Source organism: Spea bombifrons, chromosome 5 (genome assembly GCF_027358695.1).
Source record: "Spea bombifrons isolate aSpeBom1 chromosome 5, aSpeBom1.2.pri, whole genome shotgun sequence".
Classification (NCBI taxonomy): Eukaryota; Metazoa; Chordata; class Amphibia; order Anura; family Pelobatidae; genus Spea; species Spea bombifrons.
This window is the reverse complement of record NC_071091.1, coordinates 11,798,939-11,820,595: the sequence shown is the minus strand read 5'-3', so window position 1 is coordinate 11,820,595 and position 21,657 is coordinate 11,798,939. Positions and strand designations below refer to the sequence as shown.

The following is a 21,657-nucleotide window of genomic DNA, read 5'->3' as shown; positions in this document are numbered from 1 at the left end:
GTTTAAGATTAAAGATAAATGTGATGGCTCTGTTTTTCTCTGTGTTATGGTATTACATCAATCTCTGAGTCTGTTCCTCTGGTCAGTCTTAAGTTGGGTAGGGACTTTGAATGAATTTGCTTTATGATGAACAACTGACTTTTAAATGTTTGGCCCATGCTGGGGTCTGTTGGGAATACCCGGCCATCTCTGCTATTTTCTGCTTACGGAAGGGCTGACGCAGTATCTTCTGCAGCGTGCGGACCTGTGTGCAAAACGTGAGCACTGTCATAGGAACGCAACTCTCTTCCCCTACAGGTTTTGTTGGGGATGCGGTCACTGAAATTCAGTTTCTGATTCTCTAATGTACATGAAATCCCTTTTTTTGGTCTAAAACACATTCATACAACAAAATTAATATGCCAGAGCTCCAGAAAAAATAATAAAATTACAACGCAATCAATTACGTTTTGCTTGACTTTGTTCAAAACAAAAACTTTGTGACCAAGAGCAGTTGCTGCAATGTCATCAACCGTATCGGAACACCACTTATAAAGGAGTCCATTCCAATCATGGTCTAGAATTTTTAAGTGTGATGTCATTGCGTTATGATACAAATTACGTCGTGCTATATAAATGTGGATGGTACAGAAAAGCTGCTGACAAATCTTCTCAATGGGTTTCCTCAGAACTTTGGACAATCTACCATTCTAGACTAGGGTACAGTTTACTCCATTGATCTAAACTATCGTCGGCGAGCTTTATTTAAAGCATCTGCACATACATTTCAAACTTAAAGGGAATTTTAGAAGCACCTCACCTCTGAAAAGTTATTCATTTCAGCTTTGCGAATAGCAGACTCTGCCATCCAGTTCCTAAGCACGTATCTAGGATTGGTCGCTGTAGAAAACATAAACACGTATTTTTTCCATATTATATTCTTTCTTCCATTTTATTTTTATTATATGTTTTTTCTACATGCGCTGCCTTTATATGTTTGCATTAGTAAAATCTTACACGCCATTCTTTGTCTTCTTTTATAATCCGTATCATCAGGGTTTCTAAACATGAAATATTAAAACAAAATTTGGTATGAAATACATCCAAAAACAAAAAAACAAAACAAGTATGCAAGCTAAATATCCACAGAATATAAATGCTGTGCCTATAAATCTTTCTCAAACATCTTAACAATGCATTAATTACTAACCAAATCTGCAAATTTGTAAAGAGCACTGTATTGGTGTGTTTTGTTCATTTTGTTACATTTTTAGCTTAATTAGTTACCGTTTCACATCTAAATAGTGCTTATACGTCAAAAGAAAAGTTTTTTTGGTACATTTTCTTCCTTAAACGACAACATATTAAAAGTGTGAATTTTCCATTCCCGCATGCTGGCCAAGCAAGTGCCCAAATTACCAGTTAATGCAAGAAAAAAGCAAAGTCCTGCGTCACACTGATAAACTATAAGAGGAAAATGATGCATCTACACTGGCTTCATCGTTAGTTTTCTGTAGCTGTTGCAGTATGTGGTCCGACCGACACATTCGACTTTGTGATTAATGACGTACATAACTCTTGCAGTTCTTTGAGCTTGAAAGGGCTTCAGTTATAGGAATCACAACAGTCATTATGTGAAAGATCACAGAATGTTGTGATGCTCCGGGAGACATGCCAAAGTTCTCGAATCTGTTTTAGGACTATAGAACGCATCATACTTGTTTTAATCTGTGCCTATTGAACCAGGACAACAGCCGACTGCCCCAAGAAAAGCTACAGAGCTTGGGAGCAAATGGGATGTTTCCGAGTTAACCCTTAAATGCATGGATATGAAAACAAATTCCTGATGTGGTTTATCTTGTATTATGTCTTTTAAATAGTTGTAAATAAGCCATCAATGAATGTAGTGAATTTACTAAGAAGAAAACACAAAAAAGTTTTTTTTTTTATATATAAATTGCTTCCTTTGTACAGAATTAAATGGTAAAGTGGTTTATGTAAAATGCTTTAAAACCACTCTGATTTGGCCCAGTCTGCAATGAAATCGTTAATACCGTATAATACAGATGGGGAAAAAAGGTATCCAAGGCGACAAAGATCTTAATGATCTTTGCTAGTTGGAACAGTAATACCTATGCATGTCTTTCCATTAGACAGAATCGTTTTAAGGCAGAATACCTAAAGCGTGGGAAGGTGTGATAAAGGTAGCAGCTAGTGATTGTTGATGTACTACGCCGATTTGCATTTGACAGATTGTGCATTTAAAAGCTGATGCAAGCTGCCGGAGAGTCTCAGCCATAACCTGGCAGAACGGTTCCGAGGGCAAGTACGGCCCTCTGAGAAACTTCTAATAGGGATACACTGGGTAACCTTCATACCCACAGACATAAATGCTCAGCTGTCTCTAACACTTAATACGCAGTAATATTACAGACATGAGGCTTTTCCATGGTCCAGAGCACACGCACTCCATATAACAACGCTGTATTCTAACTTGTGTTCAGTAGTTCTAATGCTATACCTAGACACGTGAGATCAGGGGTGGCCAAAGGGAACTATCCCAGCGACCACTAGGACTACAACCTCCATGATGTACAGCTAAAGAATAGGCTCGTGGCTTGTATTTCCAGAACTGCTGGAAAGCTAGCACTAGACAGGAGAGGGAAGAAGCAAAACAGACACACAATATATATCATTATTGTTCATTACTTCATTGGCTGATTGTTAATTAGTATGGATACGAAGTACATACACAAATCAGACAAGAGATTTAATGAGAATCGTTTGTAGAAGTAATATTCAAGGAAATGGAATAAATATCATCCACTGGAACAGAGTACAGCTGGTAGTACATGCCTCTAGCATCACGTACCGTTACATTTAATAACTATCCTACGGATGCTACTCAACACACTTTTTATTTTTTTTAAGAATTATGATTAATCAATGTATGCACCCTTTCTTACCCCTCGTCTCCCCACTGCTTACTTCTTGAGGGTTTTTTTACTACTTCTTCCTACAGGTTATTGCTTTACCCTTTGTGTAGGTCTTAAAATGTAAGGGAATCCCCCCAATTGATGTGTATATGCAGAACAACTAATACTCATTTGGTGACAATGATAATAATGAATATGTTTGCATAACAAACCGATAACCGTCTATTTATCAGGCTTCAAGTTGAAGGGGAACTTGCAGCTACACCATGTTTAGAACAAATGCAGTAAAAACAACTTACTGTGATCTCTGTATGGGTCAAAAAGTACACGATGCAATATTCGGTCTACAGTAAGAGTTTTTTTACCTTTTTAATCTCTGAAGGTATGTATTAACCCATTCTGGGAAGTCCCTGTGATGGCTAATTGCATGAAGGGCCCAGTGTTCCTAAAAAAAAGAAAAAAAATTCCGGATAAAATGGATGTAATTTGAAAAAAAGAACGTTAACGGTCACTGCTGCCCAATTCGATGTCAACTAGTCCTATAGGTAGTGATGGGTTTTCTAAATAAATATACATAACTGAGTGGGATAACTGCGTCAGCTCCCACAGTGTGCTGGCTATAGGTGCTGTGTTTGTGGCTGAGTCCGTACCGAGCAACAAGAGGCAACCGTGTGTTACTGTAGCGTGATGTGCATTTGTTAACTATAGAGGGGGAAAATCGCAGGTGGCCGTGTGCTTCTAAGAGCCTCAACATTATAAAACTATATTATGTTGATATGGTATATGTACTGAGAAATACAGAAGAGAGAAGAAGAGGAAAAAGAGAGAGCGGGGAGGGAGAGAAGAGATAGAGCGGAGAGTGAGAGAAGAGATAGAGGGGGAGAGAGAGAGAAGAGATAGAGGGGGGAGAGAGAGAAGAGAGGAGGGAGAATTACTGTAGGTTATTATACTGACGTTTGGGGCTTTCTTACAGATTAATCTTTAGGGGACAGACAAGGACTCGGACTCAGTTATATTTATACCGGCTGTAATACCACAAACCTTACCAGGTCGTTGGATAGCCTTATATTGATCCTATGCCTCTTTAGGTGCCTTTGCTGTATGACTCTCTATCACTTCATTCTGCTGGAATTTTCCTGCTCTACCTATTGATTAATATATCGCTGTTGGCTTCTGGAAGGCGGTATAAATTCACTCGCAAGCAAATATTTGTGAACCTGAGGAATGAGTAGACTCTGTAGCTCTTCTTCTGTGATTTCGCCGAGCTGACGGAAGGCCATTGTAAAGTCAGTCTTGGAGTCTTCAAGCAGCTAGAATATTAAAACAAGCAGTCATGGCTGGTTCCTGATCCCAGGAATTCTATACGGTGTCCAGAAGGAGAATATAACATACACTGAGAAAGGACGCAATTATGATCAGGTCCTGTTCAGTTTCACCGAGAAACCCCAATTTGGCACTAAACAGCTCTTTAAATCTGCAAGGAACCACACAGGGGAGACATAAACACAATGTAATTATGTAAGGGGAGGAAAAAGTGCCCTTGCTTGTAGTTAACGTATGTAACATACCTTTGGTAATATAAATCAGGGAAGCTTTCAAGTACTTGTAACGCCCTAAAAGATATACACAAAGTACATGTATTGATATGAAATAATATATATATATTTAAACATTTTACTTCTAAAACAAGCTATTTATTTGTGCATTTTAGCAGTCACTTGTAATAGTACCAAACAATTCAGTCTGCACTTGTGCTAGGGCAGCATGATTTGTTTTAAAGAGTACATTAGTAATGTCAAAACTTAAAAAACAATTTAAATAAGGGTCACAAACATATTACATAAAATGCCAGGAACCTTAAATATATGTACCCAAGAAGACAAGATGTAAATGGACTAAATAAAGTTCAGTAAAGAAGTTTTATATTATTATTATTATTGTTAAAAAGATGGCTGTTAAAACTAGGGGCCACAATCTCAAGTTGGAAGGCAGAGAGGTAAGTTGGGAAAATTGCATTTTACAGAGAGGCTAGTAGATACATGAAATAGACTTCCAGTGGAAGCAGTACGGCAAACACAGTAAAATTCTCAAACGTCTCAAGAAAAATTTGATTAATCTTAGGATAAAAAAAGACTAGAATATATAACCACTGGCTACACTGTATATTGGAAGTACAGGACAGGAGAAATGCGGACTGATCTGGACAAATATGCTTAACAAGTAAAAGGCAGACAGAAAAGAGTCTGTGTCATTAAAGGGACAGAGGGTGTATCCACAGGGGTGAGAGAGAACAAAAATGGAGCTTCTGGCTGTAAAATTTTAAAACCCAAATATATACTGTATATATATATATATATATATATGTGTGTGTGTGTGTGTATACTGTATGTATACAGTATATATACTTTCTATAAACACATTTCTAGTGTCCTTGACTGTGCAGACTGTCCCCAGAATAAGCCCAGACTTTGCATCGTATAGTCTAATCCGTCCTGACAATGACCCTTTGGCTGTCCGACTGCTCTGATTCCCCTGCGCTCTTCATATATCTTGTGTTCTTAACCTCTGCCAAATCTCAGCAAAACATGAGCTCCATACCTTAAATATTTTATAATTACATTAAGTATTTAAGAGCCACAATCATTACATAGACGTTTCAGGATCTCCCCTGTCAATTTGCCATCTTCCTCCACTTCATTGGCGTCCATCCATTACATTGGCCTTAGATGTAAGCTCTTCACCCCAGACAGGTGCCTGACTTACTGTTCCAACCTCGGCTTCACTGATACATTCTCGGCATTTTATCACAAAAGGAGCGTCTTAAAAAAGTGTTCTAAGACGAAACCAACGACTGGTTAAGATCTGTCTTACATCATGAAAAACCCAAATTCAGTTTCTATGTTCAGGCTAGACGTGAGAATCTCTCAGTAAAATACAAATTCTTTGTCTACGACTGTACATTTCAACTTTTCATCTTTCCCCGATGACAAAACCAAATCAGGTTATTTACTAAATCGTGAATTGCAGAGGAAAGCTTTTGACTCACTGATTTAACTAAGCACTAGAAGAGCTGTCAGCCCGACATAAGTTCAAAGAAATTCCACTGTTTTATATGAAATTCCACATTTTGCGGGGCCAAGTCTGTTCTTCACATGTTGGAACTCACCAGCTTTATCTCTTTATGAAATAGGTGAGTTGAAGTATTTAAAAGTATTCTAGTTTTGAAACACAGCATTCTAAATGAGCAGTCTTGTGGCAAAAACAATTGCTAACCAGCAGGTAATCCCCCTGCCATCTAATAATATGACCACGGAGCGGGAAAAGTGAACCTAAATGGGGTTTAGTAATAGAGTTCCCAGGCACAGGTTCCCAGGTTTGCTTTGACTGCTTATCCCTGATAAAACATTATTAATCGTTGTAAATATAAAGTATTTGTTGTATATATAAATATATATATATATATATATATAGATATATAATACATGTACACACACCAAAGCAATAAATCAGCGCACATCCAGTAAATACTATTTAAAAGCATCTATCTGAGACATTGTTATTGGGGATTACGTTCCATTATACGGCCATATATCGCTTAGCCCACCACTACGTCAAAGTACCCCAAGGTCGGTGAGTCCGATCTAATTTCACATGACTATATTGCTTACCAAGGAGCTGAATCAGTGGGACTGCGCTGCATTTAACCTACTGAGACCCTTAATCAGTGTAAAGCCTTCTCTGGACACCATCATCGAAGCATCTGTGTGACAGGAGGGGCTGCTCAATCCTAAGGCTTGGACAGAAGCTGCAAATATGCATAAAAAATATACAGAAGGGGGGAGCACAACCTAAAAGGCATTCACTTTCAGATTTCGTAATGTAATGGAGCAAGTCCCTCGGTGTTATCACCTCTTTAGCATGAGTTATGCCACATTCAGGTGTCTCAGGTAAGCCTACACTGATCCGGAACTATATGTTGTTTTGAAATGGACCATAATTCCTGGCTTTGTTATATGTGTTCTATTATCACGTAGCTCATTCCTATAATCTTTAGAGTGTCTGCTTTCAGGAAATATGTATTTTCTGGGATTACGTTAAATACATGTAATTATAGGGCTCTTGCATGCCAGCTTTTTCTAACTTTGAAATTGGGATCCAGTTAATAACTGCCAGTAATTTGGGGCCTCTGTGCTTCTGTGAGCCTGTACATAATTATCATTAATCTAGTTAAAGCTTACGAGGCATGCATAATTGGACAGATTTGTTGGGGTGAGTCTAGAAGAATATTCGTCTACAGCCGAGACGATGTTCTGATGCTCAACCAAATGTGCGTAAGCCACTAGCTAGCTGACCATCATAGGAGATGTATGTCCAAAGCTTATGGAAAGCTTCATGTTGACTATTCCTGGACACGCACATTGCTTCCTTGGTCCCATATCCTACGCAGATTCACATGCATTTGAACCGTTTCCCTGCCCCTCAATGGGAGTTGCATTCAATGTTATAATCGCTCTAGAACTCACTCAAGTGAGATTCCATGGGGGGTCTAATGAGACCCCTCCGTGTGCAGACAGAAAATGCTCCCACTGATTTCAGTTGGAGCAGTTTCCTGACGGTGATTGGCTGCTTCAAGCATTCTTTGTTGTATGTTTGGGACTGTATGGACTTTTTTGGGGACTGTATGGGGCATTGGAGGGAGTACTTGAACAAAACCAAACTTTACAACTTTACTTTACAGACAATTACATCATCGATGGGATAGAATTACTGTTTATGATGGGATGATCACTGTCTCTTTTTATGTATATGGACGGGTTACTCACATTCTGCATCACAAGCGCTGCGTAAATTGTTGGCGTTATATAAATAAAAGGTTATAATAATCACAATATCACTGGGGCTATGGGGCATTGATGAGTCTGTTGTAAATCTTGGCCAAGTAAATTGTTGCACAGTCAATGACTTTAAGTACTTTGCAACCCCAAGTAATTTTGAATTTTGGTTTTAATATGAACTCTAGAGTGTAAGCTTCTGGGCAAGGCCCTCTTTCACTCTTGCCTCTTGTATTTTACCTTTGCAACACCTTTTGAATATATGTATTGTAAAAAGTGCTGCGCACATTTTTGGCACTATATAAATAAAAGATACTAGTAACATATTACTATGTAATAAGTGAATATTATATAATGGATATATTTATTTCCCATTGTATTCATGTTACCTGACTCAGAGCTCCCTCTGCTGGAATGCATGAAATAAGTCATCTATAATGAAGGACAACATTTTCTACCGGGTGATCACCCAAATAAATAGCTGTGAGACGCAAAAAGAGGGTACTGGTTGAAGATTTTGTTGTCCTTGAAAAACAAAAGAAAGCTTACATTTTTTATGTAAGCTAACATTTGAAGGAAAAAATAAAACAACAGATCTGCTTTCGTTTCTTTGCCAAGATTGTAAGCTTGCGAGCCGGGCTCTCTCCACCTAATGTATCGGTTTGTCTTAGTCTGTCAATTCTCGTCTTGTCAGACTCCTTGAATATATGTATTGTATTAAGTGCTGCGTAGATTGTTGGCGCTATATAAATGAAATATAATAATAATAATATGTACTGCCCTGGTAAGGGTACTGTTACATTTAGTGGTCAGCTGACTGGTTATGGAGGTAGTTTTAATCCAAATGCCGCTGAAAAGCGCAAAAGTTGGCCAACTTTTCCTTATAAAATATATACGTTTAAAAAAAAAACTTTGTCTTAATTGGCCGCTGCTGAGCCAGCAATTGTAATGCAATTGGCTTTGATTTCACAGTTTAATAGGCGTCAGCCTTTGTGTGTAGAAAATAAACACCTCATTCCATCTGTCATGTAGTCTTTTAAACCAATACATTTTTCTTAACAACTATAATCCCCCCCATGGGATTTTCATAGCAAAATGTTCAAAGGTAGCCTATAGTAGAGCCTAAGAAAACATAGTTAGGAGCCCCCATCGCCAAAATGCCCCCTTTCGCCAGGGTCCAAGGGTATTTGGGTGGGATTACTTACAGCTGTTTCTGTCTGCCGTCCATAAGCGGGTTCAAAGCCAGGCGTAGCTTGTTCAGATTAAACATTCCAATGTTGGCTTGGTTGCCAATTTTATACCTTCCTTCATCATCAGATGTGTTTGGAACATAATCTTTGAAAGCAAACACGCCGTATATTATTGGCATACAAAAAAAAAGGCAATTCAAATAAATATAATATGTGACAATTTGAACAATACACGTTATTTTTACACTCGCTGACGTGGAAATTAAATCAAACACCTACTAGGATTGAGACCTTCAATTCACATGGTCTACGGGTAAGAAATCTATTTATTTGCTTAAGATTATCCTCGGCTTTAATGTTTGCTGTAGAGGAGACGGACATTCCTGGGTACGGATTTCCAGATGCTTTCCACCACCACCCTCCTGAAGGTCCTTAATTGTTAGGCAGCTAAATTCTGGCAGAATGTAAACTTTTTAACGTTGTTTTAACCTGTGTAATCTGTACCCAAATTGCGAGGGACGCAAAGCCCTCATCTATCATCTTAAAACATTTATTTTCTTTTTCAAATAGTTCTAATCCTTCCGCGCCAGGGGCAAGTATGTTGTCCTTCTACCTTTGAAAGAACATTAAATGGAAACAAAGGATTATTAATGTACATTCTGCTTTTCAGTTTGTCCAACAATCTGGTTTTTTATTAGTTCAACCTTTGTCTGCTCCGTAAAATCAGCTCCGCTGCACTTAGAATAACATTTTACTAACACGACGCTTTTTGACACTTGTTATATGACAACTTCTATGACAAGAAGCTATTATTAATTTACATTTCCCAAAATAATACCTTTGAAAAAGAGGGTAAAAATAATATCACACCAATCTTTTTTTTTCAGTTTTTCAACAAATGTAATAAGATAACATTGCTAATTTCCATGTCAAGGAAAATATTATCTTTATAGTTCTGGTATTTGCCAAAATAATTTTTTGATGCACCAAGGAGTAATATAGACCTGTTAAAATGTTAAAACAACAAAATATTTTCAACCCATCCAAAAATGTAATGGGAACATCACTTACCAATATCATAGTTTTCCATGAAGCCAAATGGGCCATAATCTATTGTGATGGACAACAAACTGAAATTGTCAGTGTTGCACACACCTGAATGGAAACACAAAACTCAATTGAAATGCTGTGGCGGACCTTAAGAGAGCTGTGCATAAACAAATGCCCGCAAAACCTCAACGAACTGAAGCGACGTTGTAAAGAAGAGTGGGCAAAAATCCCTCCACAACGATGTGAGAGACTGATAAAGTCATACAGAAAATTATTACTTCTAAATTTTAAATCATAAGGCATAATTCATTTTTCACACATGGCTTCTCCATGTTGGCTTTATTTTTGTCGAATACATCTTGACACGGTTCATCTAAGGTTGTATTTGCCTGATTTTTACACCTGCTAAGGAACATATGATTGTTATTATGTCCTAGTAGAATTCAAAGAGCAAGATGCTTGAAACATTTTACATCTTTCTAAATGACAGAGAGCCCTGGCTCTCAAAACCTTAAGAACACAAACAAAACAAGTCAGCCTACTTTAAAAGAGAGCAGTTATTAAAAAAAAATGATTTTCTGTTGTCTCTTGGATGTGACCGGCATACTCTGAGGATAAGCTCTCTGATATACAGCTTATATTTTTTTTTCTTTCAAGAATGTTTCATTTTTCAGCTGGAGGGTGTTTGTTTTGTATTTTGAGCTGTTTGTCACAAGCGAACCTGCGGTTTATTGCTCTGTGATACATGGCAGGGTTTCCAGCCCACTTCTTCAGTAGAACATTAGCATTTCTGTCTCCGCAGGGAACTCTCTGCGTTAATCTACTGCTTTAATACGTGAGGGGCTTGCTTGATTCAGGTGCACAGATCATGTGTCTGGGGCAGAAACAAGGCAGTTTAAGAACGTGATATGCACACAGAAAAACACGTGTGTGATTGCTATGTTGTATGTTAAGGCTTGATCTCATTTTATTTGTGACATGGCATTTTTATGATTAAGCGTAATGTTTTCAATCAAGTTTACTAGCTTTTCCATGAGAGGCTTTTTTCCAAGAGGTATATAATGCCCACTACATACATCGAACACAGAAAGATATCGGTTGCAGATGCGGCTTTCCATTTATTCACACAAGTATGAATTTACAGGAGAGTTGCCGTTCCAAAACACCAACTTGACTACACATTAAGACAATCCAACCCCTTTGAGCTTCTCCTGTGTTTACTTCATAAACAGTAAGATTTGAAAGTCAATCTACCACTTGAACTATGAACTATGCAGGGCCAGCTCATCCCTTCCTGTATGTAGAAGTTGGTGACTTGAAACTGCAGCCCTCCTGCAGTCGAATACTTTAATGAATAAATGCCATAAACAGCAGACTTATCCATGTTTTCAGATTTGTCCGTAACTAGGAAATGTTCTGTGGATGTCTGTGCACGCGATCCATCTTTTTTCTGGCCAGTTCACCAACATAGGTGTAAAAGGTAAAAGGCAGCAGTGCTGCTATGGTTCAGAAGCATTACATAGGTTGTCCTTCTACCCTTCAACAAAGAGTTAAGGCGCAACTGCATGCATGTTTCAATAGACAAAAAATGATCCTGTCATTCCTCCAACTCTCTGTCAGTGGCAGCCCAGAGGTGATTTCACACCCAGCTTCTCCTTCTCTAATTTAACTAAACAATTAAATGTTTACTGTAAGACACATAGGAATCCTATCAGCCTCTACACTAAACGGCAGTAAAATACACAAGTGGGAGAATACATTGCATATGCAGCCATGTACTGTATGTATTTGTACAATTAAAAGCAATTTCAAAGATGAAACAAGGGTGTGGGTTAAAACAAATTAATCTAAAAAGCTATTGTTTTGTAAATGTTTGTGTAGGAGATAACAAGGCAGGTGTTCCTGGGGAAATATGAGATTGTTTCTAACTGTGTACATGTTACCCAGAAGTCTGTGGGTATCAGCTAAGGACATCTCCTAGGCTGTCCGATGTTAAAATGGAAATGCAGCATACCTTCAATCTCAGAAGGATAAGTATGATCACTCTTCTTCAAATGCCTTTATTAAATGGGTCCCTATCAATCTGCCCCGCTTTCTATTTTTTTTTAAACGAAGGAGATTAAGGGATACGTATAAAGGAGTTCCTGGGATGTCTCATACAGTAAGAGAGGTGTTAAAAGCGATGACCAGTGCTTATCCTACAGCCATTACAGAAGAAGAGATAGCGTTGCCATATAAATCAAGTTAAAAAGGTGAAAATAGGATGTTATATCAGTTGCTAAATAATCAATTATATGTTATTAACATATAGGTCACACAATAAACTTACCATGTGCAAAGCCTACTGACATCCATAAGGCAATTAAATTTGCAGTTTGGAATACCACTTGGGTGAAAAATTCCTGAAAATAATATATTAATATAATAATTGTGTTAGAATGGATCAAATACAAAGGTAGATAGATAGATAGATAGATAATAGATCTATCCGTAGTCTATCCATCATCTATTGTATAATGCCCTTTACTAGTGCTTATCGACTGCCTTTTCTGTTTGTAAGCTGTAAATGAAACTAGAAACGTCATAACTTATTTAACCCTGTAAGGACACAGCTGTTTTTTATATTTATTTAGTGTACCCACACCAATTATATTTTTTTTTTTAGGAGACGAAGGGCTTTCTTTATATACCATATCATTTTATTTACTATAAAAATAAATATGGTGAACATTTTATGACTTTAATTTGAAAAAAAAATCTACAAATGCTGATGAAAACACTGCTTAATATATTCTTTTTATCCTGAGTCTAGAAATACCCAATGGTTTTTTTATAGGCCAAAAAATAGCATATTGCTATTTCAAACCCATTTTTCCAAATCTGGTCAACATGCCCCCATGTCCTATTTGGGACATCTTTGAAGTTGGCTAATTCAATTTACCTCCATCAAGCTATATATTTTTGAAAACTAGACAACCCATGGTATTTCAAATGGCGTTATTTTAATTATCAATCAATTATTAATGAGTGCAATTTGCAGAATTGTATCTTACCAGGACTCTATTGGGGTCTGTTGCATTGATTGTTGGAAAATGTTCCCTGATGATAAAGTCTACAAGCCTCCTGTAAACCAGAACCACCATGTTAAAGGAAAATGTCCCCAAGTATGACATTAAAAATGAGTTTTCATAAATATTGTGCTGTTTTTGTTTTAAAAAACAGTTCTAGTTTTTGCATAGTGTAACGTTTTCATGCAGCTGCATATTAGCCAATTGTATGTGTACAATAATGTCTTCTGTTTCATAATGATATCTAATTGAGTTATAGCTAAAAGACTTAGGGAAAGAGCACATTTTTTTCACTTGCAACTTAACAAACTGCAGAGTAAACCCATAACATGTGTAATGATTTGGAAACAAGGCACATTTGCAAAAAAGTCAGGCTCCACTGAAACCAACAGCAGTTACTGTACAAAAATAAAGTCAGTTTGTAACCTGTTTACTGAAATAAACCCTGTCTGACTTTACTCCAGCTAAATTCAAGGGCTTGATACTGCAATCTTTCCATTTTAACCGCTATTTGAAAGGGTTAAATAGGCATATTTGGTTCAATTAGTTAAAAATATAAAGACATTTTAGGGAAGTAGACTGAAAATAAAATAAATTCTTATTTTTAGGCCCCATTTGTGGTTGCTGCACAATATGCCCCCCCAGTGTGCTGAAAATATTGAGGTTCCTTGTCATATGCTTGGCTGGGAAAAGCTTATACTTTGCTCCCAAGTCTCAAAGCGCTAATTCTTTTATTTGTAGCTTTGTTTTGCTTTAATAAGCCAACAAACAGATGGTCGACTGGGAATGTGCTAATAGCAGCAAGCACAGCCTTTGCACAACAGATGATGGCAGGCACTCATTCACATCCATTTTGTTACAAGTGCCTTCAATAAAAATACTAGTATGCCTCTCTGGCTTTTCGAGGGTGGCAGTATTGCTCCAATCAGAAGCCTGAGCCATGCCACCCTTCGTTTCTCCTTTCCTGTGGCCCTAAATGCAACACCACACACACAGGGGCAACTTAGGTACCATTCATCTGGCCCCATGCGTTCCTCTAGGGACCCAAGTGTGTCCAACAGCCACTGCATTTTGATTTACTCTCCAAGGAGGACCCTACCTCTGAGAAAAGACAGGCTAAGATGTTGGGACCGGCATTTATAAAGCCTATGGGGGGGGTCAGGGTTTGCTCAGTCTCCAATTAATAATACAGATAGCCCGGATCATGCATGAATGTTTCAATCAAAAATGTGCATGAGGGACATGCGAAGCTGGTTGTCAAGCTGCGTGTCAGAGCTGTGACACGCAGATAAATTGTAATAGCTGGTACGGCGGAGGTGAATCCAGTTCATCACAATTTTAAATAAGACAATGGGTAAAAAATTTACTTTCTTACCGAAGCAACTCAAACTCTCCAGAGTGAGTCAAAATTTCAAGCGAGCCAATGCGAAACCATGACTTAGCAACACGTAACACAACTGCTCCTGAATATAAAAGAAATGCCCATTAATGCATGAAGACACAGACTAAGCCTGTGAGCCTTGCGAGTCGAGACCCCTTTAACTAATGTAACACTTTGTCTTAGTATGTCAGTTCTAGTTTTGTCATCCGCTTTTAATTTATGTTCTGTGTTCTGTGTACGTTTTTGGTGCTATGTAAATCTAAAAGATTATAAATAGTAATGGCTGTTGCTTAAAGGAATTGTCTAAATAATAAAGCCAAACTCCAGCTTGATCTTGAGTGTTGGCATTAGTGTTTATACCCTTTGCTCTGGTAACAAATAATTAATGTCAGCAAGAAATAATTCACACTTACCCTTTTCTTTTCTAAGACTTCCATTGTAGAACTGATCCCTCCAGACAGGGTCATCACTTGCAACAAGGCTAATTTGCAAAAGAAAAATATGATTTCAAAAACTTGATCCGTATAGCTTGATTGAAAGCTGGAGTATATGCATTGTTGGTATATAAAGCTCTCCAAAAACAAGAACTGGAAGTTTCAGTACCTGGCAGCCCTTGATGTGGGAATTCCAAGATAATGCATAGCCTCACTACATAGGAACTCTCGGATGGAGGAACGGAGTACGGCTCGCCCGTCGCCATCTCTAACAACCAAGATTCAAACTAAAAACTTTAGTAAAGGTACTTTAAGCACCTATATTCACATACCATGTCAACCATAATCAGTGCTAATTGAGGAACAGCAGTTAATAGCCATCAGCTATGCAGTCCCACAAATAAAAGAATAAAATAATGGCAACTTATCCCTTCTTGAGGAGAAACCCACTGGGATCTCACTGGGATCTTGAATCCTAGTCATATGAGGCTTCACTTAGAGCTCATGAAATTTGAGCTACTCAGGTATTACACAAAAAAAGAAATACATAAAATTGTACTGCTTACATACATCACAGTAATTTATGTAGAGCTTTATGCCATTTTATTTTTTGCCTTAAGTAAGCATATAGGGAATGTAAATTCCTGCTGGCATTGGTACAGGGTTTAATTACTTAGTGCTTGCATTAAATTGTACGGCTATTTCGAGCATAGAATAATGTAATTAGACCTGCCTATTATTACCGGTCGAGATGAATCAGATTTACCTTGGTATAAATTAGAAGGAAATAAGCTAAAAATTGTGATTAAATAGGGGGGCATAAGGCATTTCTGGAGGCAGAGTGCTCTGTGAACCCCCTTAATGCCACTCTGCCTCCAGAAATGCCTTTTTAACCCTCTATACGCCACTCTGCCTCCTGAATGCCTTAAACCTCCCTATATGCCACTCTTCCCCATAATATGCCTTTTAACCCTCTAAATGCCAGAGTGGCATTTAGGGGTATAAGGCATTTCTGGAGGCAGAGTGGCACATAGGGGGTCAAAAGGCATATCATGGGGCACAGTGGCATATAGAGTTAAAAGGCATATCATGGGACACAGTGGCATTTAGAGGGTTAAAAGGCATATCATGGGGCACAGTGGCATATAGGGGGTATAAGGCATTTCTGGGGCAGATGTGCATAACTGGGGGGCAGGTTGGAAAATAGAAGGAAATAAAACCAAACTATTTTTCTCAATCATAGCTTTTATCAAAAAAAATACTTTAGATGAATTAACATTTACTGGTAAAACTTTTTTCCTATAGGGTCGTCTTATATTCAGGCTTTTTCTTTTTTTCCTAAATTAATATTCAGATTTGGGGGGTCGTCTTATAATCAGGGTCGTCTTATAATCGAGCAAATATGGTATTACCTGGAATATGGGGTTTTTCCTGATCCTTTTAATTGAAGCTCCCATCTCTCCCCAAACCTAGTAACGTAAATGAGAAGAAGAAATAAACATGCTTCCTACAAAATACCTCGGGGAAGTAAATTATACTGTTAACTACAAAGATTTGTAGCCTGTTTACAATCATCCATGATGATCCAGCTGATCACTAAACCATAAACAATGCAATGCTTTGTAAGAGGCAGATCCAGGCTGTGACATATGCAATGTATTTATGAGAAGACAAACCTGTTGATATAAGTGCCAACCAAGTGAGCTCTGCCGTCACCCAACTGGCCAGCCCAGACACCAAACTATAGAAAAGAAATGGAGTCTATTAAGAAGCAAATTCTTTATTGTCTATATACAGTATAATTATATATATATATATATATATATATATATATACACTATAAGAAGCAGGATTTTGCTGGATTTTTGCCTAAATTTGTGTGTCCAAGAAAGAATTTTGTCCCCTCTTCTGGGAAATATAGGCTCTAATATCTAATATAATATGCACACATCTAGCACAATTATAAGCACCAAACCGGTGATGATAACAAAAAAGTTTCCCAACCCTGTTTATATGCCAACAACTGGTGCTGTGTATAAAGGGTAATTCTAGTAATCACAGACCATTGGTTTGGTCTTTGCTCGTAAAAACACCTTTAAACTCCATTTGCCATTTAAATCTTCTTGACTTCTTTGGGGTTACCTTTACATAATTTTACATAAAAACTATATTTACCTGATGTCCTCCGTATCTGTGTGCAAGAGGAACAGATCCTAGAATAGTTTTCCTACCGCTTACAAACTGCAGAAAGTCGTCTTCTTTAACGGCAGAGATGTCAAGATCGAGCACATTTTCTAGTACATCCTGTAATATTTAAATCAGAATTACAGCACAGAGGCACTTAGCTTAGCCTAGAATTATGGAAAGTGGGGGGTTGGTGTATATTCATGGCTGGCAATGCTGTTTGGAGCAATGGAGTGTCCCTTTAATTAATTTGCTTATACAGAACTGACCATGCCTGTTATTGTATCACAGAAGAACACTGGGGTTCATATTTTGGAGTGATTTTCCAGCAGCTCCTTCAAACTTAAAATCCAGTCAACCATCACATGGCAGCCCAAGTTCACCTTGGTACCAGCTGTGTAGAGGACAGTCAGGAACCCTGGCTTATGTAGCCGTCCTCTGTATATGTTCTGTGCCACATGTAGCCATGTTCTCTAGAGTTTCAGATTCTCTCTATAAATATATAGTCATTTAATTCGGAACAGGCTCTGGGTACAGGAACGGTCTGCTCAATAAACATGTCACAGGTCTCACTGCCATTGTAATATAAGACATATTACTGGTCACGGGGAGATGTCAGCCAAATGAAATCTTAGAAATGCTGCTTAGTATCTTGGATAAAACAAATGATGAGATGAACACAGGACCAACAAACTGAGCCCTGCAAACAAAAGGGCAAGTGCACTGAAAGCATACGGGTAACCTAAAGGACAAAATCCCAAAGAAAAAGAATCCAGTTTGCTTTTTTTCTACAAAATAAGAAAAAGCTCTAAGAAAAATCAAGCGATTAGCTTTCAAACAGCACGACGGTAGATTAGTCACAACACTGATGACTAATTCATGCAGAGGAAGCAGGTAAAGCATCGCACGAAAAGCAGAAACTGTAACCAGATGAACACGACTTAACGTTTCTGTAGGCGGCAGTTATCTACGGGTGTACAGCAATCCATCAGTTATGTTGTCAATCAATCATTTTTTTTTGACAGAACAAAAATACCCCCCACATATTTCTGCTTTAATCCCCCCACCCCAGGAATCTGTTTCATTAATTTATGGGTAGCCTCCGCTCTAAGAAGTTCTAAGCGGTTCTAAGTAAAACAAAATATATAGATCTCGGCGCGGGGGGGGGTTCAAGAGGCATTATTGTCCCTTTCCAATTGCGCCTAATAAATGACACAAAATGTTCTAGCAGTTACCAGAAGTGGTTTTATCTGTAGGCACTGATTTGCATGTAGAAGTGGTTTTCTCCTGAGATCCACGGGGCCAAGTCCATTATATCTTACCTCAGAAATGGATACTAGTTGGATGTTTGACGTCAAGGGGGTCGGATAAGCGACAGAAAAAATGCAATTTTTCACTCTTCTCACATAATTTGCTCTTATTGGATCAACTGGCAAATCATCTGGAATAAAAGAGTAAAACGTACAAGTTTAATATAGCAATCACAGAGATGATGAACATACCTAAAATATCACCAAAGAAAACATCTTTTGGTAATGTGCATGATGTCATTTCTAGTACATCCATCAAATGACTCAGTGAGATGGATGGCTGTCCCTCTCTATGTTTCTCTGAGATGTTCAAAGTGGAATTCCTGTTATTTAAATGTTGTTACCACGGCACAGTAATTTGCTTCTTCTGCATGGACTGGATCGAAACCACACATAAAAATGAAGAAAAGCAACCCAAAAAAATCCTTTAAAGTATGGCAGCGTAACATCAATAGTTTAGACCCTGAGATTTGACAGCTGGTCGCACAGATGTTTCAACATACATCGTGGTTCTGTTGTCAACTTCTTCAGGGTAAAAATCCCACTGAATTGCCCTCTTGATGGGGGTTCCATGTGTGGGGGGGCTGATAGGGGTGACATTGGACTGAGGGGATTGGGTTAATAATCATTATGTCATCTCATTATAATGGGTTCTTGATTAATGGGTTGACCACAAGACACCTATTTTTCTGTTTTATCAGTTACTTCATTTTTTTAAAATCTAATTTATAGATATAGGGGTCTCTATCTGGGGAACGATTAGCTAATCTATGCAGAAAGATACATCATAAACGGAAATATCATCAGGCATAATGTAACTGTGGGGTCTAACATTCTGCCATTAACGAGACGGACTCATAAATTATTATAAACCCCAAACATTTGGAGATCTCATGGTTAGGCCGTATTAACGTTATTCTATGTTCTTCCGAAATAGAATAAACATTTGAGGAGGTTAACGTAACTCCTCGCAAAGTATACACATAAGACGATCTTCTAAAAGCATACATGGGCACAAATGATAGATACATCCACAATACTGATATTAATGTCCAGTCCTCTTCTTTATTGCAAACAGCTATCTGATTGTTGTACTTCTTGTCATTCGTAAAACCATTTATTCTTTTAAAAGAGGACCGAAACACTTATATGATAAATGCCACCATACCTAGCACGTCTTCCGCAGCCATGCTCCATAAATCCATAGATGTTACTTTAGTTTTTCTTTCACAGAAGCCGCTGTGGTTAGATCTGCTCTTTAAGACGATCGAGTCATAGCTCTCTGTATCAAACAGAACATCTGACTTCCATCCGAGGCAAAAGCTGCATATTGATGCCCAAAAGCTTAGAACTGCCGGCATGGCGTTCCATATCATGATGATATTTTTCTTCTGTTTAGCCGGTGTCAGTCTTATTGATGAAACCCTCGCTGATATCGAATCAACCCATTAATCACAGCAGAAAGAAACCGCGAGCAGCCCTGTATCTTCGGAAACCTTATTCCACCTGGCGTGGGAGATAAGTGAAAACATATCAGTGTAAACCACCAATATATTGCACGTAGAATGCAGATCATGCATAGAGCATAAGGACGTCTACCGGTTAATTAGCAAAGATGCTCAGATGGATCCTTATCAACCAGATGTGGCCCCTCCACCATCATGTACAGGGCACGCTCTCCCCAATTTTACCTATGCCTCACCTAGAAAAATATGGATAAGATAGATATTTGTGGCTAGGGGCTCTAGAATGTAAATATTGCCCACCCCATGACCAACGTGTATCTGAAGTTACAAATAAAATATATAATTGTTGAGCAATCACTAGAGGGTGGTATAGAACAGTATTACATACTGGCTAATGTAGTGTTATAGAAAAAAATGTTTATTGTTTCTTATAGTTGTCGTAAATGGAACCAGGTCGTCACATTGGGGTCTATTTACGAAAGAGGGTGTCCAACCTGATTGAGCTTCTGCACATTGATTATATTTGTCTACCCACCCATGCACCTGCACCAGTCACATGTTACACGTGTGTTACGAGCATAGGGTGATCATGCCAAGCCAGTCAGCCATGTTATCCAGGGCACATATCATTTTAACCAAGTAACCGGGTCCCTTTATAAATTAAACATACTGCAGGGCAGCTGGTCAGCGATATATAAATATGAGTCTTGGAAAACATGGCTGATGTGGGCACCTTATCAGAGCACAAGCCGTTCGAGAGGAGCTGGTTATTCTTAACGTACTGTCTTATCTACTCGTCACCCAACAAATAATGACGTCACTGCCGCTGCTTCTCTAGCTGTTACTCGTACAGCTCGGCCCGCGTACATCCGCCCGTAAACAATATGGTCGCCGCACCTCCAGCAGTTCCGTTTCCTGGCAGCAGCATCCGCTTCCGGGTTAGGGGGGGGTGAGTGGCTGCTTTTGCCGGTTCTCGGGCGCCGGGCGGTGGTGCAGGAGGAGATGGCTTTGGGCTGGGGCTGGATGTTGCGATGCTGTGGGCACCGAGTTCCTGGTCACGCGTGGACGTTGGGGCTTCATACTGGACTGGGACCATGGGAGAGCGCGGCCAGAGCCGGGAAGGTGAGGGCCGGGAGGGAAGGTCACAGTGTCACCCAGGTCGCATTGACAGATCCATGGTGTAATTCTCAGAGCATAATGTCACACAAGTCGCCATGACATTAATGGCCAGGTGGTTGCATTCCTGGTATTTGAAACCTCACAACATTTAAAATAAATTATCTCTAATCACTCTCAGCCAGGACTAAAGGGACGATTGGTGGCATAATGTATACGCGTGCTTATCCCTGGTAGACATTAACGTCAGTGGGAGACCTTTCTCTTCTCTGTTGTAGCCTGTGTGAGTGTGTCCATAATGAATGAGCACAGGGGGTGCAGGACATGGATGCTGATCACCCCCTCCTTTTATACAGGAGGTGCAGGACATGGGTGCTGATCACCCCCTCCTTTTATACAGGAGGTGCAGGACATGGGTGCTGATCACCCTCTCCTTTTATACAGGGGGTGCAGGACATGGGTGCTGATCACTCTCTCCTTTTATACAGGGGGTGCTGATCCCCCCTCCTTTTATACAGGGGGTGCAGGACACATGTGCTGATCACCCTCTCCTTTTATACAGGAGGTGCAGGGCATGGGTGCTGATCACCCTCTCCTTTTATACAGGAGGTGCAGGACATGGGTGCTGATCACCCTCTCCTTTTATACAGGGGGTGCAGGGCATGGGTGCTGATCACCCCCTCCTTTTATACAGGGGGTGCAGGGCATGGG

General features: G+C 39.0%; 1 protein-coding gene across 1 annotated transcript; it reads right to left on the bottom strand.

Moving 5' to 3' along the window:
- Positions 1-77: 77 nt before the first annotated feature.
- On the bottom strand, positions 78-20,721 carry LOC128497063 (protein adenylyltransferase SelO-like). The gene is made up of 20 exons (XM_053466933.1): positions 20,613-20,721; positions 19,533-19,870; positions 18,377-18,495; positions 17,046-17,174; positions 16,547-16,611; positions 16,283-16,339; positions 15,040-15,138; positions 14,850-14,917; positions 14,431-14,518; positions 13,041-13,110; positions 12,317-12,389; positions 10,009-10,092; positions 8,953-9,082; positions 4,484-4,528; positions 4,308-4,389; positions 4,133-4,225; positions 3,281-3,360; positions 997-1,040; positions 800-879; positions 78-244 (listed from the first exon to the last, which is right to left on the bottom strand). Exons 2-20 carry the CDS (start codon positions 19,738-19,740, stop codon positions 122-124), a joined length of 1,737 nt encoding a protein of 578 aa, XP_053322908.1. The 5' UTR covers positions 19,741-19,870; positions 20,613-20,721; the 3' UTR covers positions 78-121.
- Between the last annotated feature and the right edge of the window lie 936 nt (positions 20,722-21,657).

Bases quoted from the DNA above. Each gene is read 5' to 3' on its own strand.
- LOC128497063 (XM_053466933.1), bottom strand. From the start codon at position 19,740: ATGATATGGAACGCCATGCCGGCAGTTCTAAGCTTTTGGGCATCAATA. The intron at 18,496-19,532 runs GTATGGTGGCAT...CTTTTATTCCAG, and splicing joins GGCTGCGGAAGACGTGCTAG to ATGATTTGCCAGTTGATCCA. The intron at 10,093-12,316 runs GTAAGTTTATTG...GTTTCCATTCAG, and splicing joins GTCAGTAGGCTTTGCACATG to GTGTGTGCAACACTGACAAT.